This window comes from Vicugna pacos, chromosome 26, assembly GCF_048564905.1.
Source record: "Vicugna pacos chromosome 26, VicPac4, whole genome shotgun sequence".
Classification (NCBI taxonomy): domain Eukaryota; kingdom Metazoa; phylum Chordata; class Mammalia; order Artiodactyla; family Camelidae; genus Vicugna; species Vicugna pacos.
Genome location: NC_133012.1, coordinates 24,567,990 through 24,589,970, shown reverse-complemented (window position 1 = coordinate 24,589,970; position 21,981 = coordinate 24,567,990). Strand labels below are relative to the sequence as shown.

The following is a 21,981-nucleotide window of genomic DNA, read 5'->3' as shown; positions in this document are numbered from 1 at the left end:
AAATCCCACGGATTAGATCACGAACGTGTTGGTGGGGGGTATTATTCAGCCAGGATTTCTCAACCTTGGCACTATTAACGCTTTCAACTGGATAATTAATTTTTTGTTGTAGTGGCTTGTCCTGCACACTGTAAGATACTTAGTAGCATCCCTGCCTCTGACTCCTTACATGTCAGTAGTACCCCTTGCCCCTAGTTGTGACCAAATGTCACTGGTTGAGACCCACTGCTTCACAACATTCTGGGGATCACTTAATTAAGCGAATCTAAGCCATGTCAATCTGCATAGAATTCTTTATTCGTTCCCCTATTCCTTTCAACATTATACTCATAGTTCTTAGCATACCATCTCAGATTTTCCATAACCTGGCTTTGCTGCCTTCTCTTGGACCCATCCCATCCTCACTTCCAGTCCTCTTGTCCTCCAGGTAGTCTTGTAACTCCCCCAAGTGTGAAGTTCCCTCGCACCTCCTGGCTTTGTAAATCAGCCCCTCCCCCCATCCGCCTAAAAACCCCTTTCTCCTATTCTTCATCCAATGTCTGCTGCTTATGACCTCAAAATTTAGCTGAGATGTCTGGGACCCGAGGTCTCCTCCCTTTCTCTGCAGGTGGCACTGTGAGAGTACCTCTGTCAGGGTGCCAGTGTGTAATTCCTCTCCTCACTGCACTAGTTGGTGAGCTCTTTAGATCTCTGACTGATACCTGTATCCACGGACCCAACACTCTTCCTGCAACAAATCAGTTGCCCCATAATGGTTCTTAGAATGAATGAGTAGGTGGTGGATTTCATGCCTCAACAAGTCTCCAGGGGCTGAGACTGATGAAGAATGTTGCTCCAAGGTATTAACCAAAAGTAACCTGCTTTTCTATTTCAGACTAGAGATCAATTCTCCTCTCCCTCATGGAGAGCACCCCTCCCAAAGAGATTATTTGGGCCCTTTTGGGAGTGTTTAATTACTATTTAGTTATTATTGTTCCCCAACTTAAGTTCAGGATCAGAAGCTACTTTTGCTTGCTAAATATGCTTAAATTAAAAAATAAATTAGAAAAATCCCTTCCATGGAGAATTTGGCAAAATTAAAGCACCCAATCTTAGGTTTCACAAGACTGCGGAAAGGCTAGGTGTGTCATAGTGGTTTCATGGACCACCTGGAGTCCATGGTTGATTCTGCAATTCAGATTTTGACTTTGCAAGCAGAAAACTCAGCTGGCACTTGCAGCCTTCACAATGGAGAACAACCCACTGCTTTGCAAAGTTGCATCATTTTGGTATATGCTTCAAACAATAAAAGTGTCAAAAATGGTTTCTGATGCTGTGCATTTTATTATTCTTCTGGTACTCTAATGTTAAAAGTTTCTCCTAATGGGTGGAAACTGGAGACTCTTTAGTGAATACCACCGAAAACACCTGCACGTAATGTACACTAATGACTGCTTCCTCTATTCAGAGCTCAAATTAAGAGGATGTTCAGGGAGGATGGATGTTATCTCTCTACTTGTTAAATGTATTCAGGTAATTTATGTAAAACACAGAAATTAAATAAATTTCCCCCATGCTACATTTCTCTCATTCCAGCTGAAAATCTGCCCACAGACCTTGCAAGGAGAAGGGTAAAAACAAAGTTTCATTATCCAAAATATGTCAGAACTTAATACGCTTAAGGAAGGTTTTTAGATTGTTTTTAGTTTCCATGTAAGGCTAACTAAAAGGTGCTTTTCCTTTAATCTGCCATTTCATAAGTTGTTGCTAAAAATACTTGGTTGAGGGCTTGTGTAATATAATTGATGTGGTTGAAAATATTTGGCTAAGACCATGGTATGCCTGGGTGAGTCCCAACTCTGTGACTTTGAGCATGTTACCTAACCTCTCTGTGCCATAATTCCTTCACTTGTAAAATGTACCTGGAAGGCTTCGTAGAGGATATGCATTCAATTAGAACTTAAAAATTGGGAGAATTTCAGTAAACTGAGATGAAGACGAGGTTAAAGAAAGGTGAGAATAACAGCACGAGCCAAGAAACAAAAAGCATAGAGAATGTTCTGGCAATAGCAAATAGAATTTATCTTACTTCCTTGAATTTATAGTGTTTCATAGCTTTCAAAGTGCTTTCATCTATGTTATGTTATTTAGAATTAAAGCATCATGGGGAGGTTTATAGGAAAGGTGTATTTTATTTTGCATAAGAAGAAAGTGTGTTTTAGAGAAAGTGGACGACTTTTATAGTCATCCAGTAATAAATAATGCTTAAGAAGAAATGGAGTCCATACCAGGGTAGATTTGCTTGCAGTGGTGAGATGGCTCTTGATAAACACTGCAGATGCCCAGTGCATGCAATCTTGCTCTTAACAGGATGTAAGGAAGGATAACAAAGAGAAGTATCAGAGGACTCAGAGGCTAGTCACATAGAAACAAAGTCGGCTTGACCTTGCTGGGCACATCAGTGACCTGTCTTAATGTCTTCAAGGTTACTCCCAGCTCTTAGCTCTCTGGAGAATGGTAAATCTAATTCTAATTAAACATTTTATTTGATCCAAATGTGCACCAGTACACAAGAGCCAAAGAAAACAAGTCTACAATGAATCAGATGAAAGAAGATTGTGATGGTTTTAAAATACATCCGCAAGTTCTTTGATACTCCTCCATTCAAAGGATAAAGCTTAATTTCCCACCCTGACCCCCTTGTGGGCTGTACTGAATGACTGGTTTCTAATGAATGGAAGTAGTGAAGGTGGGGAGGGCTGTGTCACTCCAGAGACGAGACAATAAAGGCCAGTACCGCTTTCTCCTTGCCTTCTTGCTTGGATCACACACCTTGGGGAGATCAGCTGCCATGTCCTGAAAACTGGCAAGCAACCCTATGCCCTATGGAGAGACCCAGCAATGGGAAACGGAAGCCTCTTGCCAACTCAGAAGTGGAGCTTCTGGCTACAGTCAAACCTTTGGGTGACTGCAGCCCTGGCCAATGTCTTCACAGCAACTGCTTGAGAAGCACTGAGCCAGAACCACCCACCCAGACCCCTGCCAAACTCCTGACCTGCAGAATAACAAGATAATTTTTTTAGGTAGCAAAAAATAATTAAGCAAAAGGTAAAAGTGAGTAAAGTGTATAAGGACGGTCTTCCATCAAAAGGCAGAGATTATGACTGAATTTTGGTTGTAGGGAATAGGATTCCTCCTTGACTATTTAGTAACTTGACCTAGAAAAGTAAACAATGAAACAAGGAGGTTTACAAAGAATCCTGAACCTGATCCAGCTAACTTTTGACCACTAATCTCTCCCCACGTAAAGTTTTTAATACTTTTCAAATTTTTAACTTCAACTCTCTAGCATATATGTGTGTATGTATGTATATAGTTTTGGTTTAACGGCAGCACACATATGCTTATTAAATCACTTATAAACTGACATTGTTTTAATGTGCTATATTTTAATTTTCAAAAAGGAATTGATTTTTCGTTATTTACAAAATTGTATGGCGTCATTAGCTTTATATATTTACATGCATGCATCCTTGGGTCAATTTGAAAAGCTATGCATTGCCCTCAAATTTATATAGAGCCCTGCCTTTTACGAAGCAATTTCAAATACAATGCATCTGGGGCATCCCATAACAGAATGACTGCATGAATTTGAATAGGATTCTTCCAGTTCAGGATCAAAAAATGAAGGGGATTTTAATATAGATACTAAAATGTATTTGGCAAATAAGGCCACGTTTTCTAAGACATGCTCAACATATAGGAGATAAAAATAAAAGCTGCTTGTTCTAAGCAGTTCTGAGTCCCTCTCCTCCCACTCACGTCCGAAGAGGGCATCCAAACCAGAGGCCTGCCGGATGGTCCGCGAAAACCTTGGAGTTTAGGACAGAAAAAGTGGATAAGCTCACAAAACGTGCACGAGCTGAGTAGCTCAGGGACAAGGACAAAAACATTAAAGCAAAGAAAATACACTTTGAGCTTCTGAGGTCCCAGTTTCCTTTGCTCGGACAACTTAGCCCAGCTGGGTGGGCTCCACGCCACGTAAACTCGCCTTAAGTCCTTTTCAACCCCACCTCCGCACCCGAGAGGTGAGCCACTGCGCTTGCGCTCGGGGCGGGCCCGCTTGGGACGGGCCCGAACCTGCTCGGGGGCGGGGCCGGGCGCGCGGGGCGGGGCGGGGCGGGGCCGGGCGCGCGGGAGATTTGAATTTACTTCAGCCGAGTTCAGTGCCCGCGCAGAGGCTGAATAGCACCGCAGTTTCCTCAGCAGGGCCCTGCAACTGGTGGGCCTCGGTGCGGGCCCGGGCCATGGTGGAAGGACCAGGTTGTACCCTAAATGGGGAGAAAATCCGGGCGCGGGTGCGCCGGGGCCAGGCGGTGACCGACCTGCGGGGAAGCGCGCTGCAGAGCCTGGGGGTTCCCGGCTCGCCTCCCGCAGCCTCGGGGGCTGTGATCTCCAGACAGGTGAGCCGCTCCTGTGTCTTGCTAGGGAACCAGCAGGGGAAAATGAGGTAAAAACCCCATCAGGTTTCCACGGGCCAAAGTGTGGTCTCTCTACTCTGGTCCAGGCTCCCTGGGGCCCCGCGTTTCTCAGAGTTTACCTTGACTTCACCTGAGAGAGAAGTCCGAGCTACTGCGCCTGCGCAGTTGAGAACTGCTGGCCCGCGGGGCTAAGGCGGCCATCGAAGCGCCCAGGTGGGAGTGATGGAAGGTGCTTTATTCCATGTCACCCTGCTTAACTGCTTTATAACCCAGCAAAAGATGGTTTCCTTATGTCTATAGCTGCATTTTCTGCTGTTAGTATTATCAGATCCCTCCAACCTCTGACTTTTTTCTTCGCATTTTTAAGACAACAAGCTTTTAGCATAAAAGTCTAGCTTCTTGCTGAATATTTTGCAATTGAAAATGTATCACAACTAATGCATAATTCTAAAATTGCACACAGAAGATTTAGCCCTCACCTTCCCACTCAACTTAATATTGCTATCTAATGAAGGGGCAGTGAAACCCATTCTGATTCCCTTAAGTGAATTTATCTCTTTTTAAAGGAAATTGTAGTAGCACAGCTTCTTGCCACTCAGGCACGCATTGCAGATGGTGTGATGTTCATTTGGTAAGAATTTAGAACTTGTACTAAAAATATTCTGATTAAGCCATCATGCCTTAAAAGCCCTTTAGATGTACGGATGATTGTATTTCATGCATGCATGCAATATTGTGCTGTACTTCAATTTCTCCTGCAAAGCTTCATCATAGCCTTTGGCCCTGGAAGAAAAAGTTGCCTGCTATGAAATTAGCATAGGCTTACAACTTGAAAGAAATGAGGTCCTAAGTCTGAGAAAATACATTTTCAAACTTGGAAAAAGTAATTTTTGCATCTCCTTCCAATTGCCCTTGTATTTTACTTATTTTGACTTTATATGTCAGTACTCTGCACCTATTCTTTTCCTAGTATTTCCCTCAAAATCGTTTCCAGGTACCACAGAGATGGATCTTGAGTGGTCTGTTAAGCATATTAGTGTTTATAAAAATCACTCATTGAACAAAACTTCGACTACCCCAGGAACCTGGGGAACAAAAATTAACACTTCCTCTTGTGTAGCCTCTTCTTTAGTTGGGAAGATACATAGACATTCATTAAGTAAGAACACAAAGAAATGTAAATTGCTAAGTTCTCTGAAGAAGAGAAATGTGGTTCTGTAAGTACTTACAGGAAGATCAGGGAAGGCTTTTGCTGGGAAGGTGACAAACTGAGGCATGAAGGGTGAGAAGATATGCAGCACCTGAGCTGAAGGTTGCAGGCAGAACACTTCAGGCAGAACACTTCAGGCAAAACGATGGCCAAGGAAGAGAGCTTCAGATGCATGAGGGGCTGAAAGAAACCTGATGTGGCTGGAAAAGGAAGGTGGTTTGAAGTAAGACAGGACTGGGAATGATGGGAAGGAGCCAGACCTTGCTAGGGACTTTGTATTCATTTCAGGAGTAATACAGGTCTTCGAAGGGTGATGACATCCATTTACACTTTGAAAAGATCACTCTGCTTTGCAAAGGGAAAAATAAAAGACTGGAGGGAAGCCAGAGTAGATACTGCTCCCTCAGTTGGGTGAGGACTGCGGGAATCCTGGGAGGTGTGCCTGGAGCTGGAGGAGAGTGCTGGTGGTGGAGGTGGAGAGAAATGCACAGAAGCGCCATTTTGGAAGAAAAGGCAGTAGGACTTGGTAATGGGTATGACATGATATATGTACGGATGTAACTTACATCACTCAACAATAATGTATTTTGTGTTAGGTTTTATGCTGGCTCCTGGGGAATACAAAGATGAACGAGATAAACTGCCTTCTGTGAGAATCCCACTTAATATTCTAAATTGACATCACCTCATTGGTATTTAGGCCAAAACAGCATGAACATTTCCTTTAAGTTTGTGATTATCTTGAGTGGCAAGGCAAAAAGCGCTTTTGAAGAACTATTCCATTTCATTTAGTTATGAGAAACAATAACCCTGTGATAAAGGATTAACCTGATTCTACAGATGAGGAATGTGGGTTTAAATAATTTACTTGCCCAAAATCACATGACAAGGAAGGGGTTTGGTCTCCCTTTCGGACTCCAAAGCCTACACTCTTAACCGAAGTTTCTCGAAGTTATAAAAGATTTAGTAGGCCAATGGCTAATTCATTGGCAGGAATGCCATATTGCTCAATATGCAGTGGTGATTACTGATTAGCCGGAGAAGTAAGCCCTTAGGATTTGAAAATCAGTATGGAATGAATAATCCCTGTGTGGTTATTGGAATATTCCAAATATTTTGCCATGGCGCCACTTTTTGGGCCTTTGATCTTAAAAAAAAAAACAAAAAAAGCACAAAAAACTTTGTAAACATGAAGGGTCTTTTGCATTTTAGAGGGTAGTTGGATCCATAGTAAATTCCATCAAAACATGGTAGGTTGTTGCAGACCTCTGGCATGATCCTTACTGTAACAGGTGATCCCATGTTCCCTAGACCTTTATGCCAGAGACATAAAGCTGTTTAAAGGTTTCTGCTACTGGCTTGAAATTATTCGTTTTCACAAGGCAGCAGTTTAAAAATAAGTCAATGCCTGCATATGATATTCTTTGGAAGGAAATATGGCAGGAAATATGGATGCAAAAGAGAGTTAAAGAAATATTAACTGAGCATTTAAAATAAATAATTTAAACTTCAGATCATTGTAATTAAAACCAACCCCCCCAATCCCCACCTACATAGCTCCTGCTGTAATGAACCAGTTCTTCTGGTATCTAGCCTCCCTCTTTGCTCCAGTTTGAAGTTCATAGGGAACACATTTTAAGGCATGATTCCTTGCAATAAGTGATCCTCATGTTGAAGAAGAAAGCCAAGCCGTAGAAGGTCCGGCATATGCTAATTGTACATGCACTAGATTATTTCTCTGAGTTTTGATCCACTGTCTTGGATCAGCATAAAATTATGCAACTCTGTAAGCACACTGCATTCATCTCTGCTGGAGCTTGTGGAACCTTATGGTGAAAAACAACATTGGAATATAAGTGAACATGTCTGGTTAATGAACTGTGAAGAGTCAATCCTCTGATTTTAACTGTTGGATGGATATAGTATTTTAGTGAAATCGATGTGTAACCCGCATATGTTTCCAGTCTCCTTCCACAAAACAGAGTATGAAACAGAGCTTACTTACAGGCATTCCTTTCCTTTGAAAACATAACCTTCTGGCTCCTTAACATCTGTTACATATATTTAACATGCTACCTACTCTGTTCATCATGATATGCCCCTTACAGGGTCTTGAACACAGTAGACGTTTAAGAAATGTTTGGATGGAGAAGAGCAGAGTTTTGAGTTGTGCAAAAATAGTTTTGATGAAGGATTTAAAAATAAATTCACTTAGGAATCGGTCTTTACGAAGATGTGTATGTTTTATGTATGTTAAATGGAAATTCCTATTGCAGGAAAATAATGAAGCCACATAGTAAACATTTTCCTCCCTCTTTTCCCTTCTTCATAGTGGCGGGGGGGAATCATAACTCATTTTATGGTGATTTTTGCCATTTTATATTTTGCCAAAATTGCCATTATATGAAGGAATGAGCTAGTCCACAGAGATTCATTTTCTAGCTAAATGAAGCTTTGTTTAAATTCAAAAAGAGGTTTTAAAATTGTATTGAACGTGCATTCCAGTACTTGCTTGTCTTCCTAAATGGATACTGATGACGGTTTCACCCTAACAACTCAGAATCTTTACTGTCAGCATTCAGCATTGTCTGGAGTCATGGAACAAGAGGAACAGAAGACGGGTAACAGTCTTACTGATGAGGAAACTCAGAGAGATGATTTTCCTTGGCCATCGGAGCTTTTACCCCAACACTGCAGTATTTGGTGTGTTGTAGACAAAAGAGCATCTGATCATCTTTGAATCGCAGTTCCTTTGTTAATCCTCAGCTGGAAGTGCCTCTACTCATATCGTTGCTTATTTGGTCAGGATTAGATTAGAATGTATATAAAACTCTTCGCTTAGTGCTTAGCAAAGTAAACGTCCTGGTAATTGTTCTTTTTTCTTCCAGATCAGGGCTTTCTCACTAGGCCCATTTATCTGAGGCATGCCCTGTTCCCTTATGAAGGGTTTGTAATCTTTTGTGCCCTCAAATTGTGTACAAAGCATTTAGCCTCTGAGTAAGCGCTGAAAGCCTCTGCTCTTACAAAATGTAGAATATATTTTGATATAAGGACCTAAAGACCTCTATCTGGGGGCTTGGAGATCATTTCAAATCAGGTTCTTTGATCGTTTAAATTGTTTGATAAGTGACTTCTGATTACTGAAAGTGTTGTATGAGGAGAGACTATGATTGTAAATACGGTATTTTTTTTTCTCTCTGGGGAAAGCATATATCTGCACTAGAGTTGAAACACTTATCTATGGAAAAGTCTTATTCTGTTCTGAAAAGTTCATCTTCCTTGTTCACCCATGGATAGTCAGGATAAATGGTAATCAGCACAATAAATCATATGCTGTCTCTGAAGATATATGTTGTTTTGAGGATTTCATATGATTAAGCCACTTGAAAGTGGGAAGGTGAACCCTTCTCAATCATACTTAAAATTGTGGCAAAGGAGATTTTCGTCTCTATTTCTGGGTGGGGGAAGAGGATGAAATGTTCAAATAATACAGTAACAGGATTATAAGGGTCAACATGAGAAAGTCAAGTATATATTGGGCACTTGTGTATAGTTACAGCAAAGATAAGAGGCTTGTGGAAATTAATTTTTGAATTTGTCTGGGCAGCTGAAGCTTACACGAAGAGGTGATAACCCCAGGCCGTACAGCAGGACAAGTGGATATCCTGTAAATCTTAGGTTTATTGCAAAAGCCTTGCCCAGTTTGTACACAGTAGCTCTCAAAACAAGTGGAACAGAATTATCACACCTTTAAAGATTTGATTTGTGGCTCTCTTTGGGGCTCTGTCAGGACAGCCGAGCTCACTTTTCATTGGCAGCTGTGTGAAGAGACTTAATGGGCTCATGCATTTTAAGTATATTGGCCTTTATATTTTTTGAGTCATCCTCTTATGTACAACAGAACTTATTTCCAAGGGCACATACTCCTCTTTGTCTTGTTAATAAGAGGTTCGGTAAACATAAACCTTTGGAGGACCATCCACTGAGACTTCCTCTTGCCAAATAGTGAAATTTCCCATGATTAGATCTGTTAGGCATTCTAAGGCCTGATGTTTGACAGTAATTTGGAGAGCATGCAGATGTGTGCCCCAGGACACCCTCTGATGTCTTAAGGAATTAATCCTGGATAGAACGCACCTCCCACCCCCACCCCCCACCCCCTTGCTCTGGCTGCTGTAACAAAATGCCACAGACCGGGGGGCTTAAACAACAGGAGTTTATTTTCTCACAGTTCTGGAGGCTGGAAGTCCAAAGTCAAGGCTCCAGTAGGTTGGTTTCCGGTGAAGCTCTCCTCCTAGCTCGCTGATACCACTTTCCTCGCATGGCCTTTCCTCCCAGCAGGAAGGACAGGGTGTTCTCTGGTGTCTCTTCTCATAAGGATACTAATCCTATTGCATCTGGGCCCCACCCTTATGACCTGATTAAATCTTAAAGGCCCTATTTTCTAATACAGTTACGTTGGGGGTTAGAACTTCAACATATGATTGTTGGAAGGAATACAATTTAGTCCTCAATCTTTTTTTTTTTTAACCTACTATCCTTTTATCCCTTTGAGCTAAACACTATAGTTGTGTGTGTGTTTTTTTTTAACAAGGATCAGTTTAGTAAAATAAAGAATAGAATGGACCTACCATGTTAAATGCATAGAATGACAGGTGTCTGTAAACCCAAAGTCTGAGAATCACTGAACTGTGCCCTCACTTTTCGCTTTAAAACATTCACATCATTTTTCTGTGCTTCCTTTTCACAGGCGCAGAGCTATATGGTCCTGGAAGAAACTCATTTTGATTGTGTGCCAATTGCCTTTTATTTTCCCCACTTAATTTTTTTAGCCTCTCTTTCAGCGCCTGCGTAGTCATCTGACAAAAAGTGTGTAAACGGCTGATTACATTACTTGACTTGGAGATTCTTCATCTCATTGGGACACACCTGGGCTTGAAGTACTGGAAAAACGTGAAGAAATAGATGACGATTTTGTTTCAAGTGTGTGTGTGTGTATGTATTTTCTACTAGGCTGCTGCACTGAATAGTAATAGAGATTCCAGCCAGAGTTTCTTGAGACTGTTTGACGGACTCGTTTACAGTGGCGTGGAAACTCTGGGGAAGGAGCTGTTTATGTACTTTGGACCAAAAGCTTTTCGGTAAGATAAACCTGTTCAATACATCCCCTCTCTCTGCGTTTAAAGGTGTGTAGAAGGCTTTTCTTGCAGTTTGTTGCACGGCACGTGTAACCAGGTAGAAAGTACTCCATTTTTAAGAGAGCTCTAATGAAGGAGGGTGAGAGTCTATCACGGAAGGCAGTGAGTGGAAGGAGAATCAATTGTGATGTCATCGTTCCTTGGAGGGCAGGTCAATTTATTTCTTAAAAAAACAAATGACAGGCCGGCAGGGCCTCCCCAGGGATCGTAGGGCAACACAGCTCTGCTTTCTCTTCCCCAAACTCCCTACGCTGCTCTTTCTGCCAAATGTTTACTGCATTTAGTGACGTCAGTTTCTTTATGACAACCTCTAGTTTGGTTTAAATGTCTCTCTAGATTTTTATGTTTTTCTGTCTTCTTTCTCTGAAGCCTTGTATGGACATGGAAACTTATTTCTAGAACTCAAAAACTTTCCGCAGAAGTAAGCGGTTCTCTGTTGTTTGACGGAGCTTATGAAAAATTCATTGCTAACGTGTTGGTTGACTTAAGGGTAAAAATGTCACAGTGTATGTAACCACCTTTCTAATTTTTGCAAAAAACACAAAGATGGCCCATGGATGACTTTGTCAGATCTCTGTCTTCTCGGAATGTAGCCTAAGATGTGGCAAATGTAAGGTTTGCATTTTTTTTTAAATAAGATGCTGAACAGTTTTCACCTTCTTAAAAGACAAGTCCTGTTACTGGACCCCGTGCTTCTAACTGAAGGTGAATAATGGTCACGAAGAGATAATCTGACCATAGGATTATTATTTATCGCATCTCATCTATTGCATGTTCACAGTACTTCAGAGGTGATGTTACTGCTTTTCCTTTGAAGCCTTCTCTCTTCATTGTCAGCAGCTGCCGTCCTTGGGCGACATTGGCCCTTCGTGGTTTTTCTTAGTATGAGATTGATGACATCAGCATGTGTTCACTGGTTCGCGCTGCAGCGATCTACCGCAGGGTGCGTTATTGTTGAGTAGATTGATGTGATTGAAAATTCTTTGCTCTGAACGGAGTGGGATGCAGTGGGATCCATGTCAGATAGTGGAAAACATTGATATGTTATTGATGCTCTTGTGTGAGGTGCAGATTTATTTCTGTAGGATGGAAGGGAGGTTTTTATCAAGTGTTCTCCACCAGACTGATAAGCGGGGATCATTTCTCAGCACAGGGCTGTCAGTGAGTGCTGCACGAAGTTCTAACCAAGAAACAATTGTTTCTTCTTCAAACTAAGTGCATGAGTGCCATCCCTGGCAGGTTCCGGTCTCGGTATATGGATGGGTAGCGGGGCAGTGCTTCCTTCCTTCCAATTTCCCGCAGCCTTGACTACGATTTGAGGTTCAAGGTCACTGGCAGATCAGCTGTTTGAATATGAACCGAGCAACTTAGGAGGATGGATGACTCTGTCAGAAAAATGGGGTCCCTGTGTGAGGCTACGAGTCTGTGAGCATGAGACAGAAGTGTGGTCTTCATTTTTGACGTCTGTTTTCTACCCACCAGGCTGACCTGCACTTTAGAGAACCGATACCGGGAAACACGGTTACTGATTGCTTATGGTTTTCCCTTAGTAGGCAGCTTTCCACAATTAAAATTGCCCGTGGATTTTAGCGCATCTTTTAGGCCAGGCCATGCATCTTCCTGGGATTCATTTGTCATGAAAGTGAGATACAGGCCTAGACCTTGGGAAGAGAATCTGCCATGGAAAATCCACACTTCGGAAAGATACAAATTAGAACATGACAAATTCTTTTGCTAAAAGATGTATCAGAGTGTTCAAGCACTCAGAATAGTGCCAGAAAATAATAAAATGATCTGATGCACATTTATTTTAGGAGTGCAGTTGTGATATTATATGCGGTTAATACCTGTGCTCTTTCTGAACACTTTACAGAAGCTCTTCATCTGCAACAAAAGAAAAAAGTCATTTCTAATTCTTGTTAAATATGTATCAAATACTCATTAGAGCAAACCAAGAAATAATTAACAAACAAGAATAAATTTATACATTCACAATCCCACTGCTGAATATCATCTCTCTTAACTGTGGATGCATGGCTTGCCAGTACTATGTGTGCGTACATCTGTACATCTGGTCACCCAGACACACCCACCGTGCAAGCTGCTGTTTTCAATGGAAATCGACACGGCTTATATCTTGACTAATGTTTAAAAGATAAATATTTTTCAAAATGAATATCTCTTTCCAAAACACTTTGCTCTTTCCGATTTGTGATTTATATGACTCTGATTGTTTGCAATTGTCATACGTACTTGGAGACCAGAAACCGTTTCTGAAATATTTTGGAGGCTTTGTCATTTTAAAGAAGCATTATATACTATAAGTTTCATAATTTTTAATTTATTAGGGTTTGAGTAATATGATCCCCTAAACAGAAATGCAAGAGATGTTACAGTTCTTCTTAGTTTGCTAAAAAGTCTTTGAGGAATCCATCATATGCTACTTACAACTGGGTTTTACAGCTTAAAAATATTTTTTATAATCTGTCACATGACATATTAGAAAAATTTGGAGTGTGATAAGGATTCTGAACTAAATTACATTCTTTAGAGTAGTGAATACCTACCGTTTGTCTTTCCAAAATGCTCACTTTATCTTTTGGGGACAGCATTTCATCTGGAAACTGGTCATCTGGCCACAATAACCACAACGTTCAAGTTGAATTTAACGTAATCTTACTTAAATTTCCCTCAAACACAGTCAATCAGGAGAATCTGAGTTCTTTTGTGAACTTTCTCATCTGGAGCTGAGGAGGGTTAAGCTCTCTGTGATGGATGGAAGCTGGGGACGTGAGGCCTTAGAACTTGAGGTGACCACTGGCTGGTCAGGAAAGATGGTGCAAGGCCATGGAAAATACAGCCAGCCTCCAAAAGCAGAGCGAGCATCCCAGAGACATTCCAGTCCCTATTTCCTCTGTTCCTAAGATTCAGCTGCCTTTCTGCCTAAGATCCTGCTGGTCGATTTGTCAGCCCTTCCTAAGAGTCCATGAGCTACCAAATATCTCTTAATGCCTAAACCTTTTTGAGTCGGATTTTTGTCACTTGCAATTTAAGCAAACTGACCATTAGAGTCATCTACAGGTGGGGGCGAGGGTGGGGGTATAGCTCAGTGGTGGGGGTATAGCATGCACGAGGTCCTGAGCTCAATCCCCAGAACCTCTATAAAAATTAATTACATAAAATTTTTTAAATTGAAATAAAATTTAAATGGCTAAGTCTGTTAGCCTTTAAAAAAATAATCTACAGGTAGAAAATACATAGTTTGAATTTTTGAAAGGGTAACTTTTTTTCTGTTTCAATTACATGTTTTCATGCATAACTGGAGAAAATATGGGAGTCTTTACCTCAATTTTCCCTTCTTTGCTTCTTTTCCTCTCTTTCCCTTCCTTCCCTTCTGCACCCGACAGCCTATAAGGTCACTAGTTCTGCCACTTTCTTTTTCTTGTGTCTTTTCACAATACACATCATTTTATTACAGTTTTCCCAATATTTTAAAGTACTATATAAGCCAGTTGTGAAACATTAAGATAGTGCCAAACAGTCTAAAGGAAAAAGTAACCGCCACCCATAATTACTACCATTGGAGAAAAACACTCAACAGGTTTTGTAAATCATAGACTGTAAATTGTACATATATTATATATTCATATATAGTTTATAATACATATGCATGAATTATGGTATTACATGTAATAATTTTTAACATAAATAGGAGTTTTTATCTATAGTTGTCTTTATATAATATGCATGTTGCATTGGTCAATGTCAAAATATACGTGTACATTTATTTTAATGTATGCAGAGTGTTCTGCTATATGGAGGTATCATTTTTCAGTCAGCTATCTACTGATTAGCACTCCCCCTCATTTCTCACACTAATAAATAACTTGCAGTTAACATCCTTGAGCATAGTCTTTTACCATTTTGATGTTGTCTTAGGATAAATTCCTAGATGAGGATTTGCTGAAACTTGGTTGCTGGTGCTTTTTTTTTACATCTATTTTGAAGGCATAGGGAAATCTACCATGAACAGAAAGCAGAGGCATCTGCAACTGCTCGCACAATGGGGAATGACCCGTGCGTGGCCTGCCTTGGCTCTGGTTTTATGGGGTGTTTGTGCACACATCTGCAAGGTTATGAAACCCCAGACACACATTAACTTAAAATCCAAGCGCTGAGCTGTAATGCTTGTGGGAGGTTGGGGGACTCATTGCAGCAGACTCACCTGGCATGGTTTTCTCAATTAATAATTTAATTTTTAAATTGATTTTAAATTACTTGCCTCACAGTTTTAGCATCTGGGACATCTTCAGGTCTGATTCTGATGAGGGCTTTTGCTCTTGACATGGGTTTGTTTTTTTTTATCTAATTTTTTTAATTGTCATAATATTGTTTTGAATCCCAGTTATCACATTTCAAAGAGCAACAGAGACTAAGTTAAATGTCTAAGCCTGGAAATAGTGATGCCTCTACTGCCAGGTCATTCGTGTGGGGGATTGAGTGAGCCTAGTGGGTAGTTGAGCTTGGTTAGGTTTTGCTGTGTCTTCACACCTTTGATGCACCAGCAGCTTCAAAAACGTCAGCTGCTGTTGCTCCTGCGTGCCTCACACGTGACGTGGTGTGGCTGGGGCTGGCTTCTCTGTGTTTCTACTTCACTCTCAGCTTTTAGCAGACCCTGCACGTTCCTGACACAAGGGAATCTCTCTACACTCTTGTCCCCCACCTCCCCCAGTGGTAGACCGCTGCTTATAACTCACATTCAGCCCGTACATATATACTGCATAAGCCAAGCATCTGCATAGAGCAATTCCTTATCCTTGGTCCTCTGTTTTATTTATTTATTTTAACATTTTCTTTTTTTTTTTTTATTTTAAGCTCTTTTTTTTTTCTGGTGGGAGGAGGTAACAGGCTTATTTATTTATTTGTTTGTTTATTTTTAATGGAAGTACTGGGGATTTAACCTGGGACCCCCTTGTATGCTAAGCACGCACTCTACCACTGAGCTATACCCTCCCCCTGGTCTTTTGTTTTATTGTTTTTCTTTGCTGTTTTTCTCTTTGCTTTTAAGATTAAAGGTTTATATTTTTGGAAGAAAAATGATGTAGATCAGAAGTCTTTGTATGGAAAAATTTCTTTATCGCCTTTCCTTTGTTTCCTGTATGGGCACCACCGTAACGGCCTGTTACTCAGTGAGAGATTCATGACGGGGAAGATGGAGCTTCTGGTTTCTTCTGGGCCAGCCTTCATCTTGGGCAGGCCCTGAGCACGTGGACCCAGGGCTGCAGTTTTCCCAGGGCTCCTGCCCCTCCTCCCTGAGGCAGCCAAGCTCCTCCGTGTGTGGGTGGTCTCAGGTGGCAGTGAGTTTCCTTCTTCTCTGCTGGTGGGAGCTGATGTCACTTCCCGTCACTGCAGGATTCTGTGCCAAAGCTGACTCCCCGCCTCGCCCCTGGAGACAGGTGGCTTTGGCTTCTGCTCGTCTTTAACAGCAGTGCACTTGGCCTGGGCCTGAGAGCAGAAGGGTTTCCTGCCCTCCCCAGTGGCAGGCTGCTTATGCTCGTGACTCAGGGCAGGACCTCCTTTGCAGAAGGAAGTTTCCTGTGACTCCTTCAAGCTTTTTGTTTGTACCTCTCCCTCAGCTATAGGGGCTTAAGACTTTCTAAGGCTTTTGCTTCATTTAAGAGACACATTCAAGAAACAAAGAGACAGGGTTTCATGCAGACAGGTGCCAAGCCAGCAAAGGTGGCTCGTTCAGGTCCCCTGCCATGACTTGCATCTTTCTTGAGTGCAGCTAACTTGTGGATGCCTGTGGAAAGGAGCTTACCAAGGAGGGCGTACTTTCATGTCTGGAGCTCCAGGGATTCTCAGCTGTCAACCAAGCCGCAATCAGTATTTAAAAGTTTGTTGAAAATATTAACTGTTTTCTTCTTATCCATATTTACGGTAGCTGTCTCTTTGGCCTGTACTCTGCCCCAGACGGAACAACTTGTCTGTCTTTCCGCAGAGGGACAGGGGCTTGCCACTCTGCAATGTACTTCACCTGGCTGCCCGCAACCTCATGTCTCTCGTGGGCTCAAGGAAATGTATTATTTTGTAAATATTGTGATTTTTCTCTCCTTGTTAGGGCAGGATCCATATTTACTTTTAGCATCTACATCCTAAGCAGAAGCAGAACTCCTTTTTCCTTTTTCAACACGGTTGTGTCCCTGTCTGTTTTTCTAACCTCTTTCTTTGAATTCCCCATGTCCATTTTACAATGTTTACGTTAAACTGTTTTACAGTCTGCTGCTTATGTGGCACTTCTGGGAGGGCATTTGACAATTTTCATAAGCCACTGCCTTATTTGCAATGTGCCGTTGTCGTTAATCTGAGCCTGTGACAGCACCATTGTTGGTGCTGTTCATTTTGCTCAAGGATGTTCAGATTATTCTGATAGTGGAAGCTGGGAAGAGTGTGGCGGATGTTCCAAACAGTATCAGGTCTTATTTATTGATCTGTTATAGGCAGTTATTTCTACGTGAAGGAATTTTCTTACTGTCACTTCACTTTTTAGTTTGGACATAACTTTCAGATGAGAACTTTGGTTGCGAGTGGCAGAGGCCCAACTCAAACAAGTTCAGTGATTATTTCTTGTAAGAATATGGGTGTCTTATGACCTAAAGATAGTGCAGTCAGGCTTCAGGTAGAACTGGAAGCAAAGACTAAACACTATGAGGACGCTCTGTATTTCTTAATTCTGTTCCTCACTGGAGTCTGCGTGGTCTGCCTCTGCAGACGGGCCTCTCTTGGCTTTCCTGGTGCCCATGTCGGGAAGTGTTACCATGGAGAGCGCCCATAATAGACCTCCCAGTCCTGACGAGAAGCTGATCTCTCTGTGTCCCAAATAAATTTGTCAGGAGAACTCTGATGACTCCAGCTTGACTCGGTGTCCATTCCTGAATCAACTGTGTGAAAAGCATGGGGCTGAGAAGGGGACAGTGACCACCCAAGGGTGGGCCTGATGCGCCACAGCTGGCAGGCAGAGTCAAATGCAGAATGAGTGAGCTCAGGTAGCCAGTGGGATTGGGGCGGAGGGAGCTTGAGTGGATCAAGAGATAGAAATAAGGACCTAAGAAAATTTTCCGAAACTAGATTGATTATAATGAGGAATCTTGAAAAGCAAATTGAACTCTTGAATGCAAGTGTAATATGGACGTATGTCCTGGTTTATAAAAGACCAGTATGCCAATTATTGTAACAATACAGGAATTTACTGTGCCTCAAAATTTTTTATGATACTGATATGTTTTTCTTAATTTAAGATAAAGGGTACTTAACAAAAAATAAACACAAAACTTACTGGTTTATTGGGGCTTGATTATCATAATATTTTGCTATTTCATAAAAATAAAATAAGTAAAAAGAATATTTGCTATAAAATAATTATTTGTATACATATTTCCCTCTAGAAAGATTTTTAAGACTGAAAAAGGCATACCTATTTGGTTCAGGGTTCTTACTGGGGCTAGTCCTGAATTTGAATTGGGTCTTAACCTTTGAGATTTTTTTATGTGGATGCACTTTCATTATAGAAGGTGATTTAGAATCTGCTTTATGGGCCATGCAGCTGAAAAGATTTCAGGTGTGATGGCTTCTGGGCATGACAGTTGTACACCTTTCACTAGGGCTGAGGTTCCATGAACTAAATTATGGAGTACTTACAGGCACACATTTTTCCTGTCAAGAACGATGGGGCATGTTAAATGCATTCGTGATTGATAATAGGGCACACAGAGTTTAAAACGCACATTTTTAAAGTTAGACTGGTTAACCTTGTACAATACTATAACACGGTGCTTCAGAATTAGAAGCACAGAGCAGTAACATTTGCTGCCAAAAGAGCCATATTTATTAACTCAACAAAGCTATAAGGAGAAGGATTTGAAAGGGAGAATGCGGTATTTCATCCTGAGAATCGTTTCTGATCTTCATCATCAGCGGTCTCACAAAACCACTTTTTTTTTTTAAACTGGACATGCTAATCAACCCTATAAAAACTGAAAGGCTATGAATTTTTCATCACTGCATCGTGGCTTTCAAGTTAACTGTAAATATTTATAAATCCCCACTTCCTAATACATATAAAGGTAGCAAGAAACTAAGAAAATTGAAGACAATCGCTTTTTGACTTAAAAGTTGTCTTTTCATACAAAAACTTTTGCAAAAAAAAAAATTATTTCATCTTGTTACCCCAAAGCAGGGGGGTGGAAAAGAGTAAGTATCTTACCCTGTGGATCTCATTTTGGAAGAGGTAAACATTTCCAGTCCACTGTTGCTAGAAAAAAGGATGTGAATGTTGGTGGCTTTGTGGATTTCATCAAAACACCAACTATAGGCAATTTACATTTAGCCTTATCTGACCCCAAGCCTTTGAGTCTGAGAAAAAGCTGAGAGACAGTAGGCTGTTCCCTGAATAAAAGACACTTCATCTGACAAGAAAAGGGAACACGGGTGTGTTTTCTTGGGCTTGTTGGCAGGACTTTATTATTTCCCTAGGAATTTTATTTGTGGGTTGAAAATTGATTACCACATCTAGTTTTATAAGACTACAAAGCCATTTATATATATATATATAATATATATGTATAAAATATGAAAAAATATAGAACATTAGCTACCATTCTGTGCCCTTGACGTGTCTGTTGTGACTAACATTTCTTTGCTTCTAATCCAAAAAGTGTGGTGAAGGAACAGAAATTTGATGTGTGATATACTTTCTGCCACTCAAAAATGGGCTTGCTTTTGTTCCAGGATTCATTTTGGAATGAAAGGCTTCCTCGTGATTAACCCACCTGAATCTAAAAGTAAAAATGGAGTTTCTCCTGTTTTCGAAGTGCAGCTCACCACAGATCTGATTTGTTTCTTTGACTCATCTTTAGAAATCAGGTAAAAAATTAAAGGAAAAAGTACTTCAGCTGGAAAACTGCGAAGTTGTTGGTTCTGCAGTTAAGTTTGGGATGTCCCATGTGGAAATCCATAACATTTTCAAAACTGGTTTAAAATTGCTAAAACCTCATTTTAAGAGCCTTCGAATAACATAGTTTGTTAGGGTGTTTGTTGTTTGGCTGTATAACTCATCTGCTGATTAACATAAAGTGTTTATATTTGTATCAAAGCTCATTTTCACTGACACTTTTTGGACTGTAACCAGGCACATGATTAATGTGTTCTGTATTCCTTTCTATAGAAGCTCAACAGAAAGCCAACAGAGGATAAGAATGATGGAAGAATTAGATGTATGCTCACCTAAATTTAGTTTCTCAAGAGCAGAAAGTGAAGTTAAAAAGCAGAAAGGACGGATGCTCTGTGATGTGTTAATGGATCAGAAAGTGTTGCCCGGGGTAGGAAACATCATCAAAAATGAAGCTCTCTTTGACAGTGGTCTCCACCCAGCTGTTAAGGTAAGTTTTAAGTAATTTTTTAAATGATTTCTGTATTTTTAAACAGTGTGAAGGGACCGACATGGAACACTGAAATCAGAGTTGCAGTAACACATTCTCCCCAAACAGACTTCGGGTGTCTTGGCTCACGTCAACTCAGTGAGGCCAACCCTGACCACTCCATTTAAAATTGCTGTGGGCAGCCCCGCTGCCCACGTCATCCTCCCAGTCTTCCATAACTTGCTTTGCTTTTTATTTTCTCCATACCATTGATCATTTTCAAATATAACCTAACATTTACTTGTGATGTATGTTGTTGAAATATGTCTTCCCCTGCTAGAATGCAGTCTTTTATGAGGGAGGTGTCTGGTTCACTGATGTATCCAGGCATCTAGAATACAGTGTCTGGCACATGGAAGGCATTAAAGAAATACTTGTTCAACGTATGAACTAAGCTCGAAGCTTTCTTTCTGTATCCAGCATGTTAAATTCACACTCTACACACACTCTTGTATTCCTGTTTGTAGCTGTTCGTGACACGGGAAAATGCTGTTTTGGTGGAACAGTAACAGTGGAAGTCAGGTAGCAGGGACTAAGGAGTAAGTGATCCAGTGAGGAAATGGAAACACAATGTAGAGTAATTGTTAAAATAGCTTTGATTGGAGCAAAGGGAAAATGTTAGACTGCTGGAGAGAGAGAGAAGTCAGGACAAGAGCTGGATTTTTGGTGTTATTCCCCTTGTTCTTCAACTGGAGAAGCATTACCTTCTTTATATGCTGACGAAGGAAAAACTGACAGAGATGGAGAGGTTAAAATTGTTAAAAAAAAAAAAAAGAATGGTAATTAATAGGAGCAAATTGTAAGAAGGTCAGAGCGGTTAGAACCCAAACCCAGGTAGAAGGATTTTTTAGTTTCCAGGGAAGAAAGCTTACCTTATAGACCCAACTAGTCTCTACTAACAGCACCATTTCTTGCATGACTCCAAAGGTACCTATTTATTTTGTGGAATTACTTCCGAGATAGTTTTTGCAAAATCCAAATCAGTAGGAAATAAGTTTTAAAAGAAACCAGTTAATAATTGCTCTAGATCAGGTTCTGTTTTTTCATGCTTGGAACAAGCTAGTCAGATTTCTGTAATATGGGGGAAATGAAACAGAATTTTAAGAAGGATGAGCTTATGAGCTTTTTAAAATCACCTGGACTTCTGTGGAGAGTATTTTTGAAAAAACAAACCCAGAGTACTGTCACCCAGAGCATTGTTAATATCTTTGATAAACTGACAACTTACTTTTTAACATCCATCCAGCTGTTCATCTAGTAAAAGATCATTTGTCCATGATGCTTGGCAGTTTAAAACTTAATGACATTTTTGAAGTTTAGCTATTAGCCCCCTAAAAGCACGTGCACAATTATTGAAAAAGTACAGTTTAGTATGTCAAGGTGTGATTGAATATAGTATATAAAAAGTGGTAAGAAATAAATGAGTTTAAGAAGTATATATGTTCTAAGCTTTAAATAAATCAAAAAATATGTAATACTTTTAGAAAGATTTTGTCGACTGGACAGTTTTAGATTTTATAGTCCCTGATAAACTTGTTTTATTGTAATATAGATATACATACGTGCTCATATACACACAACAAAGGTATGTCATCAGGTAGAATTTCTTCTGGAATTACTATTGCTCCATGTGCCAA

At 40.6% G+C, this 21,981-nt stretch overlaps 1 protein-coding gene across 2 annotated transcripts in view; it reads left to right on the top strand.

Moving 5' to 3' along the window:
* Window positions 1-4,202: 4,202 nt before the first annotated feature.
* NEIL3 (nei like DNA glycosylase 3) overlaps window positions 4,203-21,981 on the top strand; it is a 34,606-nt gene continuing 16,827 nt past the window's right edge. Inside the window, exons 1-4 of one of the 2 annotated variants that reach the window (XM_006197967.3) lie at window positions 4,203-4,442; window positions 10,684-10,811; window positions 19,656-19,790; window positions 20,092-20,305. In XM_006197967.3, coding sequence (XP_006198029.1) covers window positions 4,287-4,442; window positions 10,684-10,811; window positions 19,656-19,790; window positions 20,092-20,305 — 633 coding nt within the window. In that variant the 5' untranslated portion in view covers window positions 4,203-4,286. The remainder of the gene's footprint in view (window positions 4,443-10,683; window positions 10,812-19,655; window positions 19,791-20,091; window positions 20,306-21,981) is intronic. The other variant, XM_072950507.1, reaches the window with a different exon arrangement.